The following is a 27,999-nucleotide window of genomic DNA, read 5'->3' on the forward strand; positions in this document are numbered from 1 at the left end:
GCCAGAAGGAAAGAAACTGAGACTGGTGTCTAATATTGCACATAACTCTATGCTTAGTTGCATTAACATTTTTGCATAATTTCAGCAACTTATTTGGTGCATTTCTGTAACATTCACACTCTGGCTTATCCACTTAGGTGTAAGAAATAAAGGCAAAAAAGTGAAGCATTGCAGTGGATTTAACTTAATGCTCTTGATTCTTGTTACCTTCTTGGTAGCTATTTGGAAAAGCATATGTACAAAAGCATGTTTTGACCAAATAGGCTGCTGTTTGGGAGGCTTTGCAAGCACCACTATAACGTGACAAAAGCAGTGTGTGGCCATTTGGTTATACAAATTCTGGTGTAATGACACCACAAAAAGTAAACAAAGAATGATATGTACGCACATGACACAAGCACCAGATCTCACTTCAAGCTTTAAAATAAGGAAACAGGCAATATTTAATAACAGGTGGAGACATGATGTGATGATATCTGTTAAAAGAAATTATTTATGCAGTGCAACTAACGGATCACTGATACATTCGTCATTCTTTTGAAATGTTGCAAGCCAAAATTACCTTGCATGTTGTCAGGTCGTAATACCTAGCTACAACGCAAGTTTTGTGGAACACAGGACCACAGTCACATTCTTTGCAATATTTAACATTGTGTGAGGGAGGATTGTTTCACACGGATGGCTCATACTCCCTCAATTTCCCTGATTTCGCATTAATAGAGCATCCCATCTGTCCAATGTAGGCATGGCCTTATGATGGTAGCAGACTACACAACCCTTGCGGCCTAGCTCACTAGATGCATATTGTGCTGCAAGCCAGAACCAACCTTTTCCTTTTTTTGGCTTCTGCCTTTTATTACAGCACAAAACTCTCCTAACAAGGGCCCGAGAAAACAATGATTTGCGCAACTAAATTAGGCATGAATGTGGAATATAATGAATGAGATGAAGTAAAAAAGTGGTTGCAGTTGTTTCCTATGCATTTGTGATTTTCATGGGTAAATGTGTAGCTGGTCTTTACGGGCAAAAATGTTTTTTCTGTATGAAACTTGAAGATAGATTTGCTCTGATGAGACAAAAAGACAAGCCAGGAAAACAAATGAATTGGTTGCGTGCAGCACAATTTGCAGGCGGTGCACTGTGCAACGGAGGTCATGTACAGTCGGCCATCCCCATCCAGTCATGCTTGCATTGCATACACACATTGTATTATTTTGAGATTGCGGCTAAAGAAGTTTGTGTGGAATAACTCTCATTCGCACATATTAATGCACTGCAAATTAGATTGGTTCGTTCCTGTGTTCTTCAAAACTGGTAGCCAGAAATTATGAGCAGACGTATATAAAATAATTAAGCTTTGGCTGATTAGCACGAAAAGGACAAATGCATCACTCATTCTCAGTTACATTGCACGAAGAATTTGTTTTTGAATTAATGACATCACTTCCTGTCACTATGTGTTGTATATGATGTCTGTTTTCTTATTAAAGCGGGAGTTGAGGTTAGGCGCTTGTGTCCTGCATGTCTTTGTCTTCGTTTGCTTCTGTGGTGCCATTACACACGAATAAATCCACGACAGGAGCTGCCAGTCTATGCAGTTATGCTACATTGGGCTCAGTATGCCTGGCGGCCTGAATGTGACGAGTGCGAAGTAGCAGTAAGAACTTCAGAAGGGTAGAATTTTCTGTCAATTGTTGGTGCATATTACAGTATGGTGAAGCGCTATAGATGGAACAGTGTGAGGCGAGACAGATGGGAAAGTGCCACAAACAACTGTGAACATTTACTGGAAATTTTCGCTGCAGCAGGACAATGCATGCATTATCCTGGTGCAGCAAATTTGCCAATGTTCATAGTTGTCAGTAGCACTTGCCCATCTACATTACACTTCACCATACACTAGTAGCTGTAACAACAGCAAGCAACTGGCTTGAACAATAATCAAAGCCCACAGAATTGCCAAATTGTAGGAGAAATGTTTCAGTGTAACACATGTTTTGTTAACTGACAAGTAAATGGCGTACGTGTCTGCGAACCGATGATCAGGTGCATTTTTCATGCACATACATTATTTTGTACAACTGCTTCCTGCTTTGGTTTTTTATGGATTTTACGAAGCATTCCGAAGTACTTATCTGTTTGTCTGTTCTAAAATTGAATCTGTTCTCAGCCAGCACTATGTGGCATTACTGTATAAGCCCTTACTTCGTCAGTGTCCTTCACACTGTTCCCAACTAAATATGAGTAAACAAATAACCACTTTTTTACATTTTCAGATTATGAAGAGAATACTCTTAATATGTATTTCATTAGAAAAATTTTCTCAATTTTAGGAAGAAGTCTGGCTGGCCCCAAGTCTGGTGCAAAATGAAGAAATGGCACTCCACATCAACTCATGTTTACTTGTCGTCATAGCCAGTCTGTTAGCTTAATTTTTGGTTCTTCCTATTGAATTCTCAAGAAAGGTACCAACTCTATCATTAATTGAAAACAAATTTTTGCACTTGGGGATGCAGCCATGCACAAAGCCTTTGAGCTCATTAATATCTTTATTTTTTAAAGAAAGTGCAGCTCCTGCGTGGAGCAATAGGTTGAATAAGACGAGGGTAAATGAAAAGATGGCGAAATTAGACATCAACAGTTGTCCAACAAAGGAAGTCTCAAGCTGGAGCCAACATCTTTGCAAGGGAACTAAATGGCTCCAGCCTGAGACATTCGTTGTTCAACCTGGCAAGTCTCCTCCTCGAAATATTTCCTCTAGCCTGAGACGTACCTATATCCATTCCACCACCCTCGACCAACAATACACCTATACATTTGGCAACCCATGGAAAGGTAGCAAATTCACGTTCAAAGAAAGGGAATGTAGTGTGCACCCTGGAAGGTAGCATGAAGAGTATTTTATTTACTTAATGAAATGCAGATTTGCTATCCAATTACTTTATTTTGATCCCCATTTTATCATTGGACAGCATGGTTCCTCAGAAAGAATAATAATTCGAAGCTCACACAATTTTGCTCCTTTATGTCCGTTAAATCTGTCCTGGTTGCTACACTATCAACCCTGTCTGCAACTGCATGGCAGTGTTTTGAGTATGCATCCAAATTCAAAAGAATATTTGGGCTTCTACCTCAGAATGTCTGCTGCTGCGTTGCAGCTCGAATTCTATATTCGGGTGGTGACTGTGATGCCATATGCTTTTTAAATAAGACCAATATGCTATTTGAAGGGCAATTAAATGCTATCTCAAATGACCTCAGCTCGGGGGATGACACAATTGGAGGCCAATGTGATTAGGAGGATTTTTTTTCTGAAAACAAGTCACTTAAATGTGAGAAATCATGACTAATTTCGTCTAAAGACGCTGCTATTGGATATGATCAGGGAAGGTACTTGTTCGTGGCTGCATTTGCAACATGTTACATTACTGGCTTTATATATTGCACTGTATACATTGAAATGTTGCTGCTTGCACAATATTCAACTAAACATGGTAGTCATGCTAAAGTCTCCATGCAGAACACAACTCGTCCACTATTATGGACTACAGTGGAATCTCGATAAACGAAAATCACTTCGAAACTGCCGCTTAAATAGGACACCATCCTGATGGTTGGTTGGCTCTCTGCAATGTCTCTCAGTAAATAGAACGTCTTTTAAATGGAACCAATTTCCGTGGCACCTTGAGGCTCCATTAAAAGAGCACCCACTGTAAAAATATAGGGTGGATCCTGTTTGGAACTTTCGCAAATCTAGTCTTAAACAAAACTGCATTTCAGTTGGGAGCGAAATGCAAAAGCACCCATGTACTTAGACAGGTGCATGTTAAAGAACCCCAGTTTGTCCAAATTAATTCGGGGTTACTCGTTACGGCATGTCTCATAATCAGAAGGTGGGTTCTGGTTCGTAAAATACGATAATTTTTAATAGCTTGCTCAGAAATACAGCGCTAAATTATGTAGATTGTTTGTTTGATGAGTCCCAATTTTTTAATTTAGTACTTTGACATTTATCATATTTGTGTGCCAGTCCGTGCAAAATACGACTGATCGGCCTCATTATACAAGCCACTGTTAATTAGGAATGGCTTAGTCAAGCAACTTAATCTCATAGCACAAACACCTAAGACGAACCACAAAAGGAAGATACGACACAAACTCGTGCTAACAACTTCTTTATTTCTTTGTCGTCGATGCAATATAAACTCTAGGCCACACTACCGCGCAGGCACTCGCATTACATTACAGAGATCTGCCAAATTATCACATACGCTAACGTAGGTAGTCAAATTCAGATGTATGCAGGGACAAATATATCTTACTGATGCAATTATCGCCCAGCCTTTTTTGGGGTAGGCCTCTAAGGCAAGCCGCGCATGCTCATTCTTGCTTTTGCCAAGAATCGACGTCCCATCAAGTTGTGCCTCACAATTGTTGCTAAAGTTTATATGCGCACCAAGGGGCGCTCCTCTATCTACATTTTTGTTTACCATGAGCGACTTATTGCTAGCCGCATTGATAAAACCCTGGTTGTAAAAGTTTTTCGTTTTGTGGATGACTTCTTGTTACTTTTCGCGTTTGAATGTCAAAGTTTTGAGCCTGCTGTTTCACATGCACTTTGCCTATTCAACGAGTGTTTGTCGCCACTTGTCCTGACGCATGAACTACCAGTAGATGACTCATTAAGGTTTTTAGATTAGCGACTTAGTATCTTTAGAGATCACATGTGCTGGATGTAGGAGCCCAGAGGGAACAAGCCGCTTTTGTCTTATCTGTCAGCCCATTCTAAGCTGGTTAAACCGGGCATTGTAAATCTTTGCTTCGCAAATGCCCTAAACAAGTCTTGTTTCCACTCTTTAACGCGCAGTCTCCAAGCGCAGGCGTCCCGCCTAATATATGCTGGGTAATCCCGAGCTTTTGTTAGTTTCAGAAGCAGAAACGTTACTAACAAGAATCAAGCTGGGAGACCAAGCACCAGCAGACTGCGCTGCCAGAGAGGATAACCCAGTCGTGGTGCTCCCTTCCTTGTATAAGATTTCGCACAGCTTGAAGAAGATAGGCGGTAAAGAAGATGTTGAAGTTGTTTTTCCTGCCCCGGAAAGATTATCAGTGCTCTGTAGGCGTGTGAATGCTCGTGCCACGCGACGAAATATTTGCACTACCAACCATAGGAAGCGGTTTGGAACATGTGCCCTGGGTGTAGTTTACATGATTCCCCTGACGTGAGGAAAGAAATACGCTGACCAAACAGGCAGATGCTTAAAGAGCATTTTTACAATGTTTACACTGCCGCCCAAGGTCATCTTGGCCGTCACTGAAGAAACTGCCGTTGTGACCCTGAATTTGAAAACTGCGTCCTAATCTCCAAACACCGAGAACAGCTTACACGTGAAATCATAGAGATTGACAAGATACAGCGGCTGGGTGATCTTTGCATGAGCATGCCATCTATTGCCCTCACCGAAAAGGAAACCATTTATCTGGCTGTGATGCAATAGGGGTTGATGCGTGAAATAATGCAAAGTTGTTTTTTCATTACATTTGCTCTTGTATATAGTTCTGGCGATTTCGCAAATAAATATCAGTTGAAGACAGCGCCTGTGTTGTGTTCTTCCTTCAGTCCTCGTCTTTTGCGTTGTGCACACATGACAATATTGAATCACCAAGTCGCCCAAGCTTACACTTTATCAAGTGGGGGATGTGTTAAAAAAAATACACGCACACACATTTACATGGGCGCTATTCACGCAAAAAAAGTATTTTTTGATGAGATTTTACACTCTCTTACACTTTACGCAGATTTTACACTTTCACCATTCGCTTACACCACCGACTGCAACGCCGGTTTTTCGCGTAATGGGGGATATAATGCTTTCACCAGAATAACAAACGTTGGCTTCAGCTGTTGTTTTATTGGATTTGTCAGTGCGCAGCCAGCAGTACGCGCTATCAGACCAGGTCGGCGGGCAAATGGCCTACTTTGCCCCATCCCCTTCTGACAGTAAGGGGGGGGGGAGGCGGGGGCGTGTGCCTCGCTGAGCAGATACGCCTATGTATGACACGCACAACCAGGACGGAACAACCACGAAGGCATGAAAATGAGCGTTTTGTGACAACGTAATGACGACGATGGTATGACGACAATCGAATGACCCCGACGGCCTGACATCGACTGCTTGACAACGAAAATGCCATGACGATGACAATGTAACTACCATGAGATGAGTACGCTGGAGTGAATGCGATGATATGACGACGACAGCGAGACGACGACAGCCTGACGACAACGGCATGACCACAACGTGATGCCAATGCTAGAGTGAAACAGGTGGTATGACGACGAAAGCGTGAAAACGACATTGTGATAGTGGCATAGAGTTTCTCACTACATTACCTAGAGGGAAATCTGGCGCTGCTGCGCTGTGGTATGCATGGGAATGACGGTATATTGTGACTTCGGATTGGCATCGTTCTCGTAGAGACAGGACACCTTGAAGACGCGCTTGGCAAGTACCGCTCCGTCTGTCACAATGATTCATCTTCTACTAGAGCAGCACGTGAAAAGCTGTTTTATCTTTAATATTACGCGAAAACATGTTTTGTTTAACTATTGTGTGTACGATTACATGTTACGTAAAAAGTATCAGCGGGCCGCTAAAGTTAGAGGACAGACGACAAGGTTCGCGCTCGCTTTCAAACAGTTGGTCGTCTGTTCTTGCTTTTTTTTTCGCTTGGTCATGCATCGTGGGTGAGTAAAGATGTAATATGCGTGAATGGAAATATTTTATGAAGATTTTACTTTGAGAACGCGTTATTTGCGTAGCCATATCCACGTTTTAGACGAAGCCTCTTACAACACCAGCCAACACGAGCCTCGCAGACACATATACCGTCATTCCCATGACGGTACGGTGCCCCCTTAAGAAACTCCCATAGACGGTGGCGCCAGATTACCCTCTAGGTGTTATAGTGAGAAACTCTATGGATAGTGGGATGATAGATCTATAGACTGACGACGCTGTATCGCGATGACGGCGTGACAATGAAAGCATGACGCCGTTGGAATTTCGATGGTGAATCATATTGACACGTGTACTTGTCTTTATCGAGTGACACGTTTCACCGCCTAACAAATGTTATCGCACAGCGCAGGACGCGCCTGCATGTATCGGAAGTTTCTGGAATGTTATCGACGGTTCCATCCGCCGATTGTGACCGATCCTTGTGTAATCTGATTGCATGTGTGCGCGACGCGAATAATGTAGAACTTTGTGCAAGACAACTGGGTCCCAGCGATTACTCTGGAACATTCGACGATTGATGTATGAAAGCCGACGCGCTTGACCCGTTGATCAGAGTTTCGACGGTCGCTGACTGTGTTCGCCGCTATTGTTGTGCATGAAGTGTAGCCTGTCTTTGTGGGCACACGTTCGCCCAATAAAAGCTATTTTCTATTTCACAGTATTGCTACTGTGTTCTTCAACGTCACCACCACGTGACATCTGGTGGAGGTGCTTTTCGTTCATGTACCGGATACCCCCGACAAGCCGTGATCCAAGCCCGGACCACAAAGAGAACACCAACGTAGTCCCGGACCATCGCGCAAGTCGCCGTCTTCAACATCTGCCTCAGAGCACGGACTTCTACCTGAGAAGACCAAGAAGGTTGTGGCCAAGGCAACCCCAATGGCAGCCCCAGCGTCCCCCATCGTACTGCAGCAGCCCATGGAGCCTCCGACGTCCCGCGGTTCAACGTTCGAGGACCCGGAAATCTGGCTTGAGACGTATGAGAGGGTTGCTGCATTTAACAGCTGGAATAGCGACGACAAACTGCGACATGTCTTCTTCGCATTGGAAGACGCTGCCAGCACGTGGTTCGAAAACCGAGAAGCCACTTAACGACCTGGGACCTTGTCCGAAGCGGCCTCCTGCAGACATTCACAACCGTCGTACGCCGAGAACGAGCTCAAGCACTTCTAGAAATCCGAGTGTCGCTGCCTAATGAGACCACCGCGATTTTTACAGAAGAAATGAGCCGCCTATTCCGCCACGCCGACCCCGAAATGTCCGAGAAAAGGAAGTCGGCCTACTGTTGCGTGGTGTAAAGTGGAACTTTTCGCCGGAATGGTACGGAGCCCACCGAAGAACGTCGACGAGTTTCTTCGCGAGGCCACCAGCATCGAGAAGACACTGGAAATGCGGAACCGGCAATCCAACCGCCGCACTAACTCGACAAACTACGCCGGAGTTCTGTCACTGGCCACCGACGACCTGCCCGAGACTATCCGAGCGGTCGTGCGGGAGGAGCTACAAAAGCTGTTCCCGTCATCACAGCCTCAAGTGACTTCAATTGCCGGCGCCGTCCGGGAGAAGCTCCAACAACAACTTGGAGTAGCCCCTGAATTGCCGCAGCCTGAGCCGCAAGCGATGACATACGCCACTGTAGCCCGCCGTCACGTACCCCCCTCCGCGCCCACGGCAGGGCCCAGTGACGACACAGTTCCGTCGTCCGCCACCACCCCCACCGCCAGCACCCCAACCCATCACCCCACGCAGCATTCCAAGGAAGACTGATGTTTGGCGCGCCCCCGACCACCGTCTGCTTTGCTATCACTGCGGAGAAGCCGGGCACATTTACCGTCGATGCCCATACCAGGAGACAGGACTCCGAGGGTTCGCCGTTAACGCGCCGCGACCATAGATTGGCGAAGGACCTCGCGATATCGCCGACTACCTCGCCACGACTCAGTGGAGCCGTCGACGACCGTCCCGTTTGCCGTCACCAGGCCACTACCTGTCACCACAGCGCCGACCATCCACCGGCCCAGCCCGGGGCCACTCTGCGAGCCCATATCCGGAAAGCTAAAAGCAGCAACCGATGGAAGCGCGGTTGCTGTTCGTCGAACTGACGAAGGTCCTCCGCCGCCAACGAAGATGACGAAGAGACCATCGCGACGACATAATAGCGACACGCCGCCGTCACGACGAAGTCAGGAAGCCAAGACTTCACCGACGAAAGACGACTTGACGACGAGACGTTCCAGCTTCAGTTAAACACGACGCAGCCATGATCCGATGCCAAGACCTAACTGCAACGCCAGACAAAGAACCACCGACGTCGACGTGCTTCTCAACGGCCACGCAGTTACCGCCGTAGTGGACACAGGGGCCGATTACTCAGTAACGAGAGGAAGCATCGCCGCCCAGTTGAAGAAAGTTAAAACTGCATGGGAAGGCTCTCAAATTCGAACCGCTGGAGGACACCTCATTACGCCGACCTTAATCTGCACGGCAAGAATTACCGTTCATGACCGGACTTACCCTACCACCTTCGTTATCCTCCAACAGTATTCACGAGACGCCATTCTCGGCATGGACTTCCTGAACCAACACGTCGCATAGACATGAAGTCAAAGTCAATGATGCGGTCGGAAGGTCAAGCGATAACACTGGAGAGCTCTCCTAGTCAACACGCCTTTAGTGTGCTCGAAAATCAAGTGAGCATCCCGCCGCGCTCCAGCATTATTATTTCCGTCGGCACCGAAACACCCGCTGACGTAGAAGGCGTCATCGAGGGCGACGAACATCTACTGCTCGAGCGTGAAATTTGTGTCGCAAGGGGGATCGCTCGACTCCACGGATGGAAAGCGGAAGTTACGCTAACCAACTTCAGCCAAGAGTTCAAACAAATCAACAAGGGCACGACAATCGCGTACACCGAGGAAATTGTGGAAACTAGCAATGCCTTTGTCCTCTCGGATTCTGCCGCTTCTACCCCGATGAGCATAGTTCCCGAACCAGACTTCAACGTAAATCCAAGTCTTCCTATGAGTAAGCAGCAACAGATCAGAAGTCTTCTCCGACAATACAAAGACTGCTTTTCGACGTCATCGAGGATTCGACAAACACCACTTCCAAAGCATCGCATAATAACCAAAGAGTGTGCTCGACCACTCCGCCAGAGCGCTTACCGAGTTTCGACGCGAGAACGGAAGCTGTTAGGGAACAAGTCCACGAAATGCAACGCGACGACATCATCCAGCCGTCGAAAAGCCCGTGGGTATCTCCTGTAGTCCTGGTGAAGAAAAAGGACGGAACCTTACGCTTCTGCGTCGATTATTGTCGACTGAACAAAATCACGAAGACGAACGTGTACCCCCTTCCACGGATAGACGACGCATTGGATCGGCTCTACAATGCTAAATACTTCTCGTCGATGGACCTCAAGTCTGGCTACTGGTAAATAGAAGTCGACGAGAGAGATCGCGAAAAAACCGCCTTCACCACGCCAGACGGCCTCTACGAGTTCAAGGTCATGCCATTCGGACTGTGCTCAGCGCCTGCAACGTTTCAGCGCGTCATGGACACGCTGTTAGCAGGAGTGGCAGACGTGTCTTATTTATTTGGATGACGCCGTTGTCTTCGCCGGAAATTTCGACGATCACCTTAGGCGGCTTGCGACAGCATTACAGGCCATCAAGTCATCAGGGCTCACTCTGAAGCCGGAAAAGTTCCGCTTCGCTTACGATGAGCTTCTATTCCCAGGCCACGTCATCAGCAGATCTGGAGTACGCCGCGACCTGCAGAAGACAGCTGTCATCGTAAAGTTGCCGCAGCCAATCGACAAGAAGGAATCGCGCAGATTCCTTGGCATGTCTGCCTACTATAGGCGCTTTGTCAAGAACTTTTCACGCATCGCGGAGCCGCTAACACTGCTAACACATCTAACCAAATGTGATGTCGAGTTCAAGTGGGAAACGCCGCAGGCCGAGGCATTTCAAGAACTTAAAGGACGCATGCAGTCGCCACCGGTACTTGCACACTTCGACGAAGACGCCGATACTGAAATCCACACTGACGCCAGTAGCTTAGGCCTCGGTGCCGTCCTAGTCCAGAGGAAAGACGGACTTGAATGGGTGATATCTTATGCTAGCCGGTCACTGTCAAAAACGGAATGCAATTATTCTACGACTGAAAAGGAATGCTTCGCCATCATTTGGGCTTTAGCAAAATTCCGCCCTTACCTCTATGGCAGGCACTTCAAAGTCTTCAGCGACCATTACGCATTGCGTTGGCTAGCTAACTGAAAGGACCTTTCAGGACGGCTGGCGCGGTTGAGCCTCATACTGCAAGAATACGACGTCACCGTAATACACAAGTCCGGAAGAAAACACACCGACGCCGACTGCTTATCACGCGCCCCCATCGATACCCCGCCTCAAGACGACGAAGACGACGACGCCTTCCTTGGAATGATAAGCACGGAAGACTTCACTAAACACCAACGAGCAGACCGGGAACTAAAAGGCCTCGTCAAGTATTTGGAACGGAACACCGACATTGTCCCTAGGGCATTTAAGCGCGGATTGTCTTCGTTCACGCTACAAAACAACCTGCTCGTGAAGAAGAACTTCTCCCCAGTCTGCGCCAGCTGCCTTCTTGTTGTACCGTCAGCGCTGCGTACAGAAGTACTGCACGCCTTACACGACGATCCAACCGCTCGGCACCTCGGATTCTCCCGGTCTCTGTCGAGGATACAGAAAAGCTGTTACTGGCCGCGTCTGACCGCCGACGTCGCTTGTTATGTCAAGACATGCCGAGACTGTCAGCGACGCAAGACACCACCGACAAGACAAGCAGGATTACTGCAGCCGATGGAAGCTCCTCGCCGACCATTCCAGCAGATTGGGATGGATTTGTTGGGGTCGTTTCCGACGTCAACATCCGGGAAAAAGTGGATCGTCGTGGTGACGGACTATATCACCCGCTTCGCTGAAACTAAACCTCTACCAAAAGGCAGCGCAGCCAAAGTGGCGAAATTTTTCGCTGAGAACATCCTGTTGTGACATGGTGCCCCAGAAGTCCTCATCACCGACAGAGGAACGGCTTTTACAGCAGAGCTCGCCTAACCCATTCTGCAATACAGCCAGACAAGCCACAGGAGGGCAACTGCCTACCATCCGCAAACGAATGGTCTCACGGAGCGCCTGAACAAGACCCTCGGCGACATGCTACCAATGTACATCGACGTCGTGCACAAGATGTGGGACATGGACCTGCTGTATGTAGCCTTCGCTTATAACACGGTGGTCGAAGAAACAACGCAGACCACGCCGTTCATATTGGTTTACGGCAGGAACCCGACGACGACGCTCCACGCCATGCTGCCGCACATCACTGACGAGGAGTACCATGACGTCGCTACCTATCTCCCGCGCGCCAAAGAAGCCCGACAGCTCGCTCGGCTACAGGTCAAGAACCAGCAGCGTACCGACAGCCGACACTACAACCTCCGACGACGCTTCGTCGAGTACCAGCCCGGTGACCGTGTTTGGGTATGGACTCCGATACGCCAACGAGGTCTCAGTGAGAAACTATTGCGACGCTATTTCGGACCCTACATAGTCATCCGACGTATTGACGCACTGGGCTATGAGGTCGTGCCAGACGGCATTTCGCATTCACAGCGGCGCCGCACACGATCTGAAGTGGTCCACGTGGTGCGTCTTAAACCCTTTTACGGACGCTCACGAACTTTCCCTATTTTGTTGTTTTGCTTGCTACAAGTGCTTCTTTATTACTTTCGTTTCTTTGCAGCATCGGGTCGATGCGTCTTAAGAGGGGGGTATTGACACGTGTACTTGTCTTTATCGGGCGACACGTTTCACCGCCTAACAAATGTTATCGCATGGCGCAGGACGCGCCTGCATGTATCGGAAATTTCCGGAATGCTATCGATAGTTGCATCCGCTGTTTGTGACCGATCCTTGTGTAGTCTGATTGCAGGTGTGCGCGACGCGAATAATGTAGAACTTTGTGCAAGACACGTGGGTCCCAGCGATTCCTCTGGAACGTTCGACGACTGATCTATAAAAGCCGACGCGCTTGACCCGTTGATCAGACTTTCGACGGTCGCCGACTGTGTTCGCCGCTGTTGTTGTGCTATAAGTGTAGCCTGTTCTTGTGGGCACAGGTTCGTACAATAAAGCTTAGTTTTGTCTTTCACAACATTGCTACTGTGTTCTTCAACGTCACAACCACGTGACAATATCATGTAATGACGATGATGCCATGATGACCAATCTGTAGCTACGACGAAATCATAATGGCATGACTTAGTCTAATGACGATAAAGTTACAATGACGGTAGACGACGACGGCTTCACGCTGGTGGCGTGAGGACAACGTATGACGACGCAGTGACAGAGACAGAGGAAAGACAATGGAAGGATCAAGAAGGCATAGAACGAAGGAATGATCGGGATGGGGGGGGGGGTATGAAGGCGATGAAATGACAACGGCGGCATTACACCGAAGGCGTGTTGGTGTTGGAGCTCACGTCCGCGGTTAAAGGGTCACTCGCACTAGGCCGACCCGACACCGATTTCGGTCTGCCGACTGTCGGTAACAGCGTTCTTTCCTTCGTGCCGGCGCCTCTGTCACACTGTACCGACGCCGACAATCTGCCGACGGTTGGCATAAAGCTCGGCGTCGGTGCAGTGTGACAGAGGCGCCAACACGAAACTAAAAAACCGAAATTGGTGTCGGGTCGGCCTACTGTGAGTGAGCCTTAACTGGATCACCTGCCGCCGCGGGCCGTCTTGATTCGCCATGTATCAGTGTTTGATTGCCGTATTTTCGCTAATGGGCGATTGTGCAGGATTGTATCCAGCAGCCAGCAGGCCACCAAAGATGTCAATGGTAGCATGACGACGGCATGATGACGACACCATAACGAGAACGGTGGGACTACGCTAGAGTGAAGACGAATGTATGTCGACAACGGCGTGACAACGGCGTCATGACAACGAGATGCCGACTCTGATCGATGCCACCCGCCCAGGGCATTTTCGACTACGAAGCCATAACCGTGGTATGATGACACTCGAATCACACTAGGACAGAATGACGACAATGCAACGACCGTGAAAGCATGACGATGACTGCGCGGCGATCCCATGCAATGGCGTGGCGACGACGGTATGACTACCAAGAGATGACGTCGAAATGACGACAGTGGCATGGCGAAGATGTTTGGATGACAACGTTATGACCATGCTAGAATGATGCTGATGGTATAATGATGACACTATAACGACATGAATGAGGGATCGGCAATGACAACTTTATGAAGACTATGGCGTGCTGAAGAGGGATGGTCGACCATGGAATGACGACGATTGTATGACGACAAAGGCATGACGAAATGGAATCACTACGACAATAAGACGACCATGGAATGATGACCCCGGTGGCATCACGGTGACTGTGACGACGATGGACTGATGACAGGATGACGATGGATGTATGAAGATGATAGCTGGAAGATGGCGGTGTAATGACGAAGGCATGATGGCGAAGGAATGGTATAATGACATCACGAAGATGGAATGACAACTAGGGACTGATGACGACGTAATGACGATGGTGGTAGGAAGACGACGGCTTGAAAATGGCGGCGTGATGACGAAGTTACCACAATGCGGTGACAGCGATAGAGTAAAAACGGAGAAAGTATAGGATGACATTATAATGAAGGAATGATCACAATGTTATAAAGGCGATAAAATGACGACTGTGGCATGATAACTACAGCGTGCTGGAGTCCCTCTTCTGTGCATCCCCTACCTTGATTCTCACTTTATCCGGTGATTTTTGCAATATCTGTATCATACTGTACCGGCAAATTGTGTGAGACTGCAGCCAGAAACCAGCGGGAATGGCAATGGAACGAGGACGATGGCGTATCAACTACACTGCTCTCCGTATGACCCAAGCGTTCTGCAAGAGGTGTTTAGAAAAAGTTTGTTTCATCAAGAAACGATAGGAACAGTAAGTCGCAACCACAGCACAATTCCACCAGGGTGATAACATATGCAACGTACGAAGCATTTTACACACGGCACGTTTTCAATGAAACGTCCAAGTCCTCACTCACTAACACATAACCATACAGACCCATGAAAACACACAGTTACACATAAACGAACTGTCACATTATATAAAAGGAAGGTAATATATACAGTGTACAAAATGGTTATGTACAATGACGATGTGACAGAGACACTTTATATAATTTTGTAGTGATGCTATGAGACGTCTATATAAAAAAATGATCATGTATACGACAGCACGCACACACAGAAATCACGGGCACCTACATTCTATGTGTATTCAATGGATACGTTTGGTGGCCTGGCTACAAGAAGCAGACTGGTCGAAAATTAAGCCATACTCGTCTATCAGCCACTGACAGGAAGCGGCATGACCACTGTCGAAGGAACTCCTCTTCCCCATGGAAGAACAACTCCTCTGACAGTGATGACAGTAGCAATAGGAGTAGAGCCAATCCAGACGTAGAAACAGAGCGCAATGACGACGTCCCGCGGCAACTGCTTCGCACTGGTTACGCCATAGACAAAATGCCCCGCAGCAATTAAAAGTTGCGCGAGGCGGCCACGTGAGTAGCGACCGGAAGTACTAAAGCGGTTAATTCCAAGGCCAGGAAACCAGCATACACGGCCCTCCAAAATACCCTAGCAACGACGCATTGCAGCAGCACATGCTTGTTGGATTCTTGATGGGCGCAATTGGGACATAGCGACGATGGGACTACGCCAAGCGCTCTAATGTGCCACGCGTTGAGAGCACTTGCCACCCAAAGTGCACTGTGTGCAAGAAAATAAAAACGAAAGTAAACATTTATTTTTTGCTTTCAAAATTTGCTGCCGGCCGTGTGCAGATCGACTGACACAGCAGGACAGCAGCAACAGCAGGTGTCTACAAAGACATCTACCGCTACGGTGTCTTCTTCTCGCCTTTCGCCGAATCTGCTCTCGACTTTGGTTACTCGCTCACGCAACAGATTTGATGGCGTGCGGCACCGCCAATTGTTGCCACACCACGTGCTTGCCGCGTGGTTGCAGCATCTCCATCTCTATGGCATCTCGCTCAGTGAGCGTCCTTCGCAGCACGCGCTCTGCAACGATGTCCGAGGGAGCAACTTCGAATAAAAGTTCTAGTTGTTGTTTCTTATCGATCATGTGGATCCGACCGACCATGGGGTATTAGCCAAGACAGAGAGAGAGCAAATGATAAAGGAAAGGTAGGGAGGTTAACCGGGACTGAGCCCGGTTGGCTACCCTACACTGGGGAAAGGGAAAAGGGGATGGAAAGAATAAAAGAAGAATAGAAAGTCCACAGGGGATGTCGTTCGGTCACTCAGTCGGGATCACAGACGCTGACACAATCCATCATCATCATCATCATAATCATCATCATCATCAGCCTAGTTACGCCCACTGCAGGGCAAAGGCCCCTCCCATACTTCTCCAACTACCCCGGTCATGTACTAATTGTGGCCATGTTGTCCCTGCAAACGTCTTAATGTCATCCACGCACCTAACTTCCTGCCGCCCCCTGCTACGCTTCCCTTCCCTTGGAATCCAGTCCGTAACCCTTAGTGACCATCGGTTATCTTCCCTCCTCATTACATGTCCGGCCCATGCCCATTTCTTTTTCTTGATTTCAACTAAGATGTCATTTACCCGCGTTTGTTGCCTCACCCAATCAGCTCTTTTCTTATCCCTCAACGTTACACCGATCATTTTTCTTTCCTTAGCTCGTTGCGTCGTCCTCAATTTCAGCAGAACCCTTTTCGTAAGCCTCCAGGTTTCTGCCCCATATGTGAGTACTGGTAACACACAGCTGTTATACAATTTCCTTTTGAGAGATAGTGGCAACTTGCTGTTCATGATTTGAGAATGCCTGCCAAACGCACCCCAGCCGATTCTTATTCTCCTGGTTATTTCAGTCTCATGATCCGGATCCGTGGTCACTACCTGCCCTAAGTAGATGTATTCCCTTACCACTTCCAGTGCTTCGCTACCTATCGTAAACTGCTGTTCTCTTCCGAGACTGTTAAACATTACTTTAGTTCTCTGCAGATTAATTTTCAGACCCACCCTTCTGCTTTGCCTCTCCAGGTCAGTGAGCATGCATTGCAATTGGTCTCCTGAGTTACTAAGCAAGGCAATATCATCAGTGAATCCCAAGTTGCTAAGGTATTCTCCATCAACTTTTATCCCCAATTCTTCCCACTCCAGGCCTCTAAATACCTCCTGTAAACATGCTGTGAATAGCAAGGGAGAGATCGTATCTCCCTGTCTGACACCTTTCTTTATAGGGATTTTGTTGCTTGCTTTGTGGAGGACTACGGTGGCTGTGGAGCCGCTATAGATATCTTCCAGTATTTTTACATATGGCTCATCTGCACCCTGATTCCGTAATGCCTCCATGACTGCTGAGGTTTCGACTGAATCAAACGCTTTCTCGTAATCAATGAAAGCCATATATAAGGGTTGGTTATATTCTGCACATTTCTCTATCCCTTGATTGATAGTGTGAATATGGTCTATTGTTGAGTAGCCTTTACGGAATCCTGCCTGGTCCTTTGGTTGACAGAAGTCTAAGGTGTTCCTGATTCTATTCGCGATGACCTTACTAAATACTCTGTAGGCAACGGACAGTAAGCTGATCGGTCTATAATTTTTCAAGTCTTTGGCGTCACCTTTCTTATGGATTAGGATTATGTTTGCGTTCTTCCAAGATTCCGGTACGCTCGAGGTTATGAGGCATTGCGTATACAGGGTGGCCAGTTTCTCTAGAACAATCTGACCACCATCCTTCAACAAATCTGCTGTTACCTGGTCCTCCCCAGCTGCCTTCCCCCTTTGCATAGCTCCTAAGGCTTTCTTTACTTCTTCTGGCGTTACCTGTGGGATTTCGAATTCCTCTAGGCTATTCTCTCTTCCACTATCGTCGTAGGTGCCACGGGTACTGTATAAATCTCTATAGAACTCCTCAGCCACTTGAACTATCTCATCCATATTAGTAACGATATTGCCGGTTTTGTCTTTTAACGCACACATCTGATTCTTGCCTATTCCTAGTTTCTTCTTCACTGTTTTTAGGCTTCCTCCGTTCCTAAGGGCCTGTTCAATTCTATCCATATTATAGTTCCTGATGTCCGCTGTCTTACGCTTGTTGATTAACTTAGAAAGTTCTGCCAGTTCTATTCTAGCTGTAGGGTTAGTGGCTTTCATACATTGGCGTTTCTTGATCAGATCTTTCGTCTCCTACGATAGCTTACTGGTTTCCTGTCTAGCGGCGTTACCACCGACTTCTATTGCGCACTCCTTAATGATGCCCATGAGATTGTCGTTCATTGCTTCAACACTAAGGTCATCTTCCTGAGTTAAAGCCGAATACCTGTTCTGTAGCTTGATCTGGAATTCCACCAGTTTCCTTCTTACCGCTAACTCATTGATTGGCTTCTTGTGTACCAATTTCTTCCGTTCCCTCCTCAAGTCTAGGCTAATTCGAGTTCTTACCATCCTATGGTCACTGCAGCGTACCTTGCCGAGCACGTCTACATCTTGTATGATGCCAGGGTTCGCGCAGAGTATGAAGTCGATTTCTTTTCTAGTCTCGCCATTCGGGCTCCTCCACGTCGACTTTCGACTAACCCGCTTGCGGAAAAAGGTATTCATTATCCGCGTATTATTCTGTTCTGCAAACTCTAACAATACCTCTCCTCTGCTATTCATAGAGCCTATGCCATATTCCCCCACTGACTTGTTTCCAGCCTGCTTCTTGCCTACCCTGGCATTGAAGTAGCCCATCAGTATAGTGTATTTTGTTTTGACTTTACCCATCGCCGATTCCACTTCTTCATAAAAGCTTTGGATTTCCTGGTCATCATGACTGCATGTAGGGGCATAGACTTGTACCACCTTCAATTTGTACCTCTTATTAAGTCTCACAACAAGACCTGCCACCCTCTCGTTAATGCTATGGAATTCCTGTATGTTACCAGCTATTTCCTTATTAATCAGGAATCCGACTCCTAGTTCTCGTCCCTCCGCTAAGCCCCGGTAACACAGTACATGCCCGCTTTTTAGCACTGTATATGCTTCTTTCGTCCTCCTAACCTCACTGAGCCCTATTATATCCCATTTACTACCCTCTAATTCCTCCAATACCACTGCTAGACTCGCCTCACTAGATAGCGTTCTAACGTTAAACGTTGCCAGGTTCAGATTCCAATGGCGGCCTGTCCGGAGCCAGGTATTCTTAGCACCCTCTGCAGCGTCACAGATCTGACCGCCGCCGTGGTCAGTTGCTTCGCGGCTGCTTGGGACTGAGGGCTGGGGTTTGATTTTTGTAGTCTTTCCTTTCCTTCCTTCTCCGCCCTTAAACTGGCTCTCTTAACTACTACACGCAGAGACAAAGCAGCAGCGCGCGCATTAGATCCCATAGACGAGATAAATATTTACAATTATTATTAGGGTTATAATCATATTCGAGTGCTGATTGCGGTGTTATAGTTTGTTAACGAAGCTTTCCCTCAAGTCTAAATATTTTAAGGCAGTTTGTCGTGTGCGTATCATGGCCACGCATGCTTATATCGCCTTCCGTTTCCCTACCACGGTTGCGCTTTAAAACCACGGCGCTGCAATATTGCTTTACTTTTCTTCCTTCTTCTCCGCCCTTAAACTGGCTCTCTTAACTACTACACGCAGAGACAAAGCAACAGCGCGCGCATGCGATCTCATAGATGAGATGAATACATATATATATATAGAAAAGTATCAGTCATAGCTCTCGTAGTATAGCCTTCTGGGCCGTTTCCTTTTTTTTCTTTTATTCTTTGAAAGTAGTCCTATTAGGGTTACTATAATTACACGAAGGTATTTCGCCCTCGTCAGCAGCAGTCCTTGAGATAGCTATTCTGGCGGCTAGCTTCCCACGCTATGCGTGCCGCCCTCGCACCTGTTTCAGCTTTTCCTAGACGCTAGAGTTATACTATGTCCGCGCAACCTTGAGCGATCGGAAAGCGCCTTTTCCCCTCTTGGCCGGTGGAGAAGGGAGGCTTCGTTCCAGCCGCGAAGCTCTCCACATCTCAGTAAGGTGCCTGGTGGTGGTCTCGTGCCGACGATGCCCTCTCGGTGAGCGCATATTTCCCTCCACATCTTTTAAGAGGTTCAATAGATACAAGCATTCGTCTCGCAAACCATATTTATTTCAAGGGAATTTTCCACGTGTCAATAATTTCTCTCGTCGTATTCGAGTGCTGATTGCCGTGTTATAGTTTGTTAACGAAGCTTTCCCTCAAGTCTAAATATTTTAAGGCAGTTTGTCGTGTGTGTATCATGACGACGCACGCTTATATCGCTTTCCGTTTCTCTACCACGCTTGCGCTTTAAAACCACGGCGCTGCAAGTTTGCTTCTGAGACTTTCCTTTCCTTCCTTCTCCGCCCTTGAACTGGCTCTCTTAACTACTACACGCAGAGACAAAGCAACAGCGCGCGCATTAGATCATATAGATGAGATGAATATTTGTAATTATTATTAGGGTTATAATCATATTCGAGTGCTGATTGCCGTGTTATAGTTTGTTGACGAAGCTTTCCCTCAAGTCTAAATATTTTAAGGCAGTTTTCTTTGTCTCTAAAGCCTCTCGAGTTCACTTTTCTCCTCTGGCGGCCATTTTTCCAAGAAATTATGCCTTCCAACCACTCGCCAACCACTATACCTTCCAACCACTTCCAAATCGACTTTCGCGGACATCATCAGTCCCTTTCCACGTAAGTATGAGGCTCGGAGCAGGAGCTTTGGCGCTGGAAAGTAACCTGTGGCTTGACGAACCAACCGACTGAGATATCTTTCCGGGCAACATTCAAGGATCACGAGTTCAAATCACATGTTATGTTCCTTTTTTCATTTCTTTTTAAATGTATTTTCCTTCATTTTATCACTGTACGGAAACCCTCTTTAAAAAATTATATATATCCTCAATTATGTATGGCCACACATGTGCAGGTCATAAATACCAGGTTCTCTAGCCGAGTGCCATCCGTGCGGTATAACCGAGATCAGATTGGTCCACCTTGACTGATCAAATACGGCACCACTGTAGGTTAAATGAGGCGTACAACTCCTGCGGGACCCGCCGTGGTTGCTCAGTGGCTATGGTGTTAGGCTGCTGAGTACAAGGTCGCGGGATCGGATCCCGGCCACGGCGGCCGCATTTCGATGGGGGCGAAATGCGAAAACACCCGTGTACTTAGAATTAGGTGCACGTTAAAGAACCCCAGGTGGTCGAAATTTTCGGAGTCCTCCACTACGGCGTGCCTCATAATCAGAAAGTGGTTTTGTCACGTAAAACCCCATAACTTAATTTTTAATTTAACTCCTGCGGGGACGTTAGTGTATCCGGGTCCCGTGCAGGAGGACCGTGATTGAAATCCCGGTGCCGCGCAATTCTCCACCGGAAAATACAAAAAAACCGTGCGTTGCGAAAATTGCACAAACAGGCCTGGAGTGCGGCCTGATCCCGGTGACCAGAACCGGTAACGCACTCTCTCACCAGAGCAGGACTGGCCACCCTTGTGCAGTACTTGGCCACAACCTCCTATATGACTCAATCCAGTAGCCTTCAAATATCGCAGCAGAGCTTTTGTGGCCTTTTGTAGCTGCGATATGCGGGGCCATGGTCCCAAGGTCTTCTTCAAGGTGAACGGTGTTCTACCTAGCTGATTGAGAGCTGTGCAGAGGTCATGTCTTTCGTTTTGAAAAGATGGGCAGTAGCACAGTAGATGTCCTATAGTTTCCTCGGCACCGCAGGCATTACAGTCGGCGCTATCAGTCATTGAAATCAAAAACGTATATGCATTAGTGAATGCGACGCCCAAGCGTAAGCGGCACAGCATTGTTTCCTCATTTCGCAGAAGTCCTGGTAACAGCCGCAGTTGCATAGAGGTGTCGAGGGAATGCAATCGTTCTTGGGTGAACTCAGGTGTGTGCCACTTCTCTAATGTCATACGGTGTGCTACCTTGCTAAGGTGTTGGGCTGCGTCGGGCCGCGATAAAGGTACAGAAACAAGGGTTGCTCCTTCGTGTGCTTTCCTAGCAGCTTCGTCAGCGAGGTCGTTGCCGGTGATACCGCAATGGCCAGGCAGCCACTGAAACACGACGTCGTGTCCTTTCGCTTTCATACGATGGTGCATTTCTCGTACCTCCGACATTAGTTGTTCACACGACCCACGACGAAGAGATGACATAAGACATTGTAAGGCCGCCTTCGAGTCGCAGAATATTGCCCACCGATTAGCGGGTTGGTTGTTAATGTAATCAACGGCACCTCGGAGGGCAACAAGCTCCGATCCGGTCGATGTTGTCATGTGAGAAATATTGTATTGGACGCTAATTGATCGTGATGGTATAACCACTGCGCGGGTGCAGCTGGTCTGAGTGGAAGAGCCATCCGTATATATGTGGACTCGGTCAAAGTAGAAAGTGTTCAAACAATCCAGAGCTGCTTGCTTCAGGGCCAAGGTAGGCAGGTCGGTCTTCTTTCTTATCCCTGGAACCGTGAGATGCACTTGAGGTTGTTCTAAACACCACAAAGCTGAGGTTGAACGTGCTGAGGGTGTGAAGCCCGATGGTAGACAGGCCCGATGGTTGCTGACCTCGTTGGAGAAGGACGCCTGTGGTCGTCGTTCTGGCAGGCAGGCGAGAGAGCTTGATTGCATGCGTGAAACATGACGAACATGGGCCCTAAGCGTGTCGATGCTAATGTAAGTCGTGATCGGATGGTCTCGAGCCATTATAATGGTTCCTGCTGTTGAGGCGCTCCGCGGAAGTCCTAGGCAAACACGTAGTGCCTGTGCTTGCACGCCCTGTAGTTCGCGAAGATTTGACTTGCATGTTTTAGCAAGCACGGGAGAACTATAACGTAGCAATTCGATAAAAAGTGCTCGATATAACTGTAGCATAGAGCCCACTGACGATCCCCATGTTTTCCCAGCGATAAACTTGAAGACATGAACAATAGATGTGAGCTTCTTCTTCAAGTGGGCAACTTGAGGGCTCCAAGAGAGGTCCCGGTCCACAATGACACCCAAAAACCGATGATTTCTCTTTCAGGAGATAGGCTGGCCAATAATGCATACTGGATAACGAGACATTGGTTTTCGTGTAAAAGCGACTAACGCACATTTTTCTGTTGAGATGGTAAGGCCTTGTGTGTGAAGGTAGTGAGATGCCTGTGTTGCTGCTTTCTGCTGCCTTGCGCGAACCTGCAGACGAGTGACCGCTGATGACCAGATGCAGATGTCGTCGGCGTAGACTGAGACACTCACTGTTTTGGGTAGGGATTCGGCCAGCCCAAGAAGCGCGAGATTGAAAAGAATAGGGCTTGGAACCTCACCTTGGGGAACTCCTCGGCATATGTAGTGGTCGGTAGTCGGACCATCTTCCGTGCGTACGAACAAGGATCTTTGTGTCAAGTAGTTTCTGATCCATCAATATACTCGCCCTCCTAGTTCAATTGTCAAAAGTGCGTCTAGAATTGGTTGATGGGAAACGTTGTCGTAAGCGCCTTTCACGTCCAGAAAGAGCGCTACTGATAATCGTTTCCAAGATTTTTGCTGTTCTACAGATGACGCTAAATCGATGACACTGTCAATCGATGAACGGCCTCGTCGAAATCCCGCCATAGAATTAGGGTAAATCTTGTGGTGTTCTAGGTACCATTCGAGACGCATGAGGCTCAGGCGTTCCATGAGTTTCCCGACGCAGCTGGCAAGTGCTATAGGCCGATACGTTGCCAGTTCGAGCGGCGAATTTCCTGCTTTTAGAAGCGGTGCCAAGCGGCTGCGTTGCCACTCCTGTGGGACGACACCATCTTGCCATGAACTATTAAAAAGGCTGAGGAGTTCTCTTCGTGCTTTTCGGCCTAGGTGGCGCAACGCAGTATATGTTATGCCATCGGGCCCTGGTGAAGACGAACACCTACAGAGCGCCATAGCAGCTTCTAACTCTTCCATAGACAATGGAGCCTCCATACTGGTATCTCGTGGACAGGGGATATCGATTAAAGCCATGTCAGGGACTAAAACTGTGCCGCCGGCGATTTGCGCGCAAAATTCCTCTGCAACGTCTATCTCACGGCGGTTTTGATAGAGAGCAAGGGCGTTAAAAGGGTGTCGTTGCTGGGGTCTTGAGCAAAGACCCCGTAGGGTACGCCACACACGGGACAATGGCTTGCGGGGGTCTAGTGACTCGCAAAAACATTTCCATCTTTGGTCCGCTAGCTTATCCAGTCGACGTCTTATCTTCTTTTGCATGCGCCGAGCTTCTCTGAGGTCAAGAATTGACTTTGTGCGCCTGTACCTCCTTTCAGCACGGCGACGTATTGTACGAAGCCTTTCCAATTCAATGTCATTCTCTGTACGCTTTTTCAAATGTGTGAAGCAACGCGTGCAATCTTGCATTGCGTCTGCAATTATGTCTTCTAATCTGCGTGCGATATGTTTCTTGCAGGTGTCTTCTACTCGATCTTGAAAGACTGACCAATCGATTTGGTGAGATACATCCGGTAATGCGGCGTCTAGACCACTGATTCTCACATAGGTCGGTATATGATCACTTCCATGGGTTTCGATATCAGTGAACCACTGCACGCTCGAAGTCAGGCAACGTGACACGAAAGTCAAGTCAAGGCAGCTACTGTACGTTGTTCCTCGCAGAAATGTCGGACTTCCGTCATTTAGAAGACACAGGTTGTATCCTGATGCAAAGTATATTAGTGACCTGCCCTTCGAATTTATCCTGGAGCTCCCCATATATGGTGGTGAACGTTGAAGTCCCCAGTTATTATCCATGGACTGGGAGTAGTAGCCATAATATCTTCTAGTCTTTTGCTGTCAAACTGACTTGTTGGGGATAGGTAGACGCCAATAATAGTAAAAGACAGCCTTTTCTTATTAGACAAGAAATATCTGGAATATTCCAATTGATAGTTAAGAATAAATCTGAAAATGTGTATGGACGCAAACTTATGTCTAGAACGCGAACTTATCTGTTGAAATTAAAATCAGTTACGGTAGAGTACTTGTACAACAGGTCAAGAAAAATGTTCATGAAAACCTTGTAGATTTTGAACCGTTTGATAGACAATTACACGTAGCCAAAACAATCATATCCTGAAAATTAACCTGCAACGAACACTGGAACATTATTTTTAAGGTAAAAATATGAGAGCACCCACTGAACACAGCGAAACAGTACTAATCTGCAAGAGCGCAAGTGTTGAGCAATAGTCACAACGGCTCAAGGTCTATATGTTAAACAGGATCATAAGTGGAGTCAAAACCATTTGCTCAGCGCTTTCGCATGCCATTCGATTATGGAACACTCTTCTTGATTTCAGTGTATTCAAAACAAATCGTGATCTATACCACCAGCTCAGAAGTTCACATATCCCTACCTAACGACGACAAACAATACGATGATACTTCCCTTCTTTTTTTTCAGTTTTGAGCGTTTGGTACGCTGTTTCGTTGTATTTTTGAGTTCATACTATTGGTGATTTTATTGTTCTATTTTTATCCTTCTTATTTGACTGACGCTAGAGTGCCTACTTTGGTGCGCTGTATTTTTGTTTGCTTTATCAACTGTATCATTTTACATTTCATGGTATAATAACTATACGAACGTTTCTTACTTCTCTTTCTGCAATGTGCTCTATAATGCTTCTAAAATATGATGCGCATACATTATTATCTTGTATATTTAATATGTATTTAATAAAGGGAAAGTCAGACTGCCACCAGTTCGTAGTAATTGCTACTCTAGAAACCCATACAGGTTCCTCGAAAGAAAGGCCTCGTAGTTAAATAAAATTCGTCCTGGTCCGGGACTCAAACGCGGGACCACCGCCTTTCTGGGGCAGCTGCTCTACCATCTGAGGTAATCAGGCGGCTAGCAGATGGCAGAGCGAAGGCGAATTTGTCAATAACTCGAGGCAAAGGCAACATTTTGACGTAATGATTCTCCGGAAAGCCCAAAGGTGTATAGAAGTAACTAATGAAGGGAAAATCAGACATCTACCAGCTCGTATCAATTTCTACAAAGGAAACACAAACGGGTTCCTTGAAAGAAAAGCCTCACCGTTGAATAAAAATTCGTCCTTATTCAGCTGTGAGGTTTTTCTTTCGAGGAAATCGTATGGGTTTCCTTTGTAGCAACTGCTACGAACTGGTGGATGTCTGACTTTCCCTTTAATAATTACTTCTCTCCACCTTGTGGGTTTATGCAGAACTGTTACGTCGGATTTCATATGTATGTTTACTATGTACGTATTATATGGATTGGTCAGTCCCCATTTAATTTTTGCAATGACGCCCCTCTCACCCAATGCCTCATACGAAGCCTGAAAGGAAACTTTCAAACAAATATAGCATATATACGAGGCGTTTCTGCAAAGGGTCGAGCTTCTTTATTAAAGCTCGAGCTTCTCGAGCTCGAACTGCCGCCATAGTGGATGCAATTGTTAGACTCATGTGTGCGCGCGTGCGTGTTTGCCTAACATCTGAGTGACTATGCAGCGAGATTTTTGTTCTCCAGATTATGATATCCTCGGTTTTATGTTTCGCATGTATCAATGAAAAGAAAAGCGCCTCTGTATAGCAGTGGTAGAGGGCCCTTTTTTTTTATTCTTCTTCTTGTGTGTGTGTGTTGCTCTGGGTCTTGTGCACGCCACTGCCGTCAAAGCACGTGCGCTTCTCAAGGCACACTACAAAAGGCGGGTCTTTGAGCAATGAAGCGGCCGTAGTTGTAGTCCAGCGCCTATGTATATCCTTTCTCTGTGCGCGTGTACGTTACAGATGTAAGTGCGCTTCTTCAATGCCGTGTTTATCACAGTCGGGTGTCGTTGGTTCGAGCTCAACTAATGGCGAGAATCCTGTTCTTTTTTTTTTGTTTTACTTATCCGAGGCGTTCCGGCATCATGTCATAGATGTCTCCGAATTTCTAACTATACGTAACGTAGTAAAAACACAACGCTAGATGAACTTCTTCATGAACCGAAAACTCGTAGCGTTGCCGGACGGACACGATAGCGCCCGGGTTAAAATGGTGTATATAAGATTGTGCGAGAACTAGGGCGAGCTTCCTCCGAAGGCGTTTTCATAGCGCGCAGATGTAGAGCAGAAAGTGTTGTCGAAGCTCTCGGTGCGCAGTACATTTCCTAAAGCAGCGTTGCTTTACAAGCGTAGGCAGTTATACAGGAAACACCACGCCGACTTGTCCGTCTCCGTTTCACTGGCCGCTTGCAACTCTGTTCTCGAGATCATTGCCCTTTCTGGCGGAACCTTGTTGTGTTCCCCTTTTTGTTCCAACTTGAAAAAAAAAAGAGAAAGATAGAATCGAGCACGAAAACTTTGTCCAGCGGCTCATGTAGGCAGCTAGTCGATCAACTGACTGCAGAGAAAGGAAGTGTTTGCGGACGCGGCTCGTCCCACTTTATGCCGCGTCCGTGCGCGACGCGGATCGAGCATGTATATATGTGAATGCGTGCGTGAGTTGCCGCGGTGCCTGGCGCAAGGGTGCGCCCAGCGTTGTGCCACGTACGGATCGCTCAACCCCTGCGAGCGTGGCCGCAGCTGTCCACACAGACGCCTAATGATCTTCGTCCTTCCTTTCGAGGCGGCCGCTCGTATAAAGTTCCGGCGCCGCACCGCGGGCGCGCTTTCCTCGTCTCCCGACGTTTTGAACGTGCAGCGGTGTGAGACGGGCTGCGCCGAGAGCGTTCAAGGAGCGCAGTACATCTGGAGTGAAGAGGGAGACGCACACATGTCGTCATCTCGGTGGCTGCCGTCCGGTGCTGCGGTGATCGTCGTGCTGCTGCTGTCCCTCGACCCGCCGGCAAAAAAACTCGCTCTCGGTGCGAGCGTGGCGCCAAAGCGTACTGCGTTGGATGTCATCTGCGGTCAGTTTGAAGCGCTCCGATTAGTGTCGTTCAGCCGTATAGAAATTTTAGCGGGAGACGAAAAGATACGGCACTACACAGGATCCGTCTTTCCAGCCTTTTTAGCCTTACGTCAATACGATTAATCAGCACTCCCAGCTTCCAAGTTCTAGCATAGCTCTTTC

At 47.3% G+C, this 27,999-nt stretch overlaps 1 protein-coding gene across 2 annotated transcripts in view; it reads left to right on the forward strand.

Annotated features, from left to right (window-relative positions):
• Positions 1–27,999, forward strand: part of LOC139052033 (uncharacterized) — a 164,771-nt gene that overhangs the window by 124,513 nt on the left and 12,259 nt on the right. Inside the window, exon 1 of one of the 2 annotated variants that reach the window (XM_070529107.1) lies at positions 27,640–27,835. The exons of the other annotated variant lie outside the window; for it this stretch is intronic. Coding sequence (XP_070385208.1) covers positions 27,700–27,835 — 136 coding nt within the window. The 5' untranslated portion in view covers positions 27,640–27,699. Of the gene's footprint in view, positions 1–27,639; positions 27,836–27,999 lie in introns of those variants that run through there. 2 annotated transcript variants of the gene reach the window in all.

Source organism: Dermacentor albipictus, unplaced genomic scaffold (genome assembly GCF_038994185.2).
Source record: "Dermacentor albipictus isolate Rhodes 1998 colony unplaced genomic scaffold, USDA_Dalb.pri_finalv2 scaffold_17, whole genome shotgun sequence".
In the NCBI taxonomy this organism is placed as follows: domain Eukaryota; kingdom Metazoa; phylum Arthropoda; class Arachnida; order Ixodida; family Ixodidae; genus Dermacentor; species Dermacentor albipictus.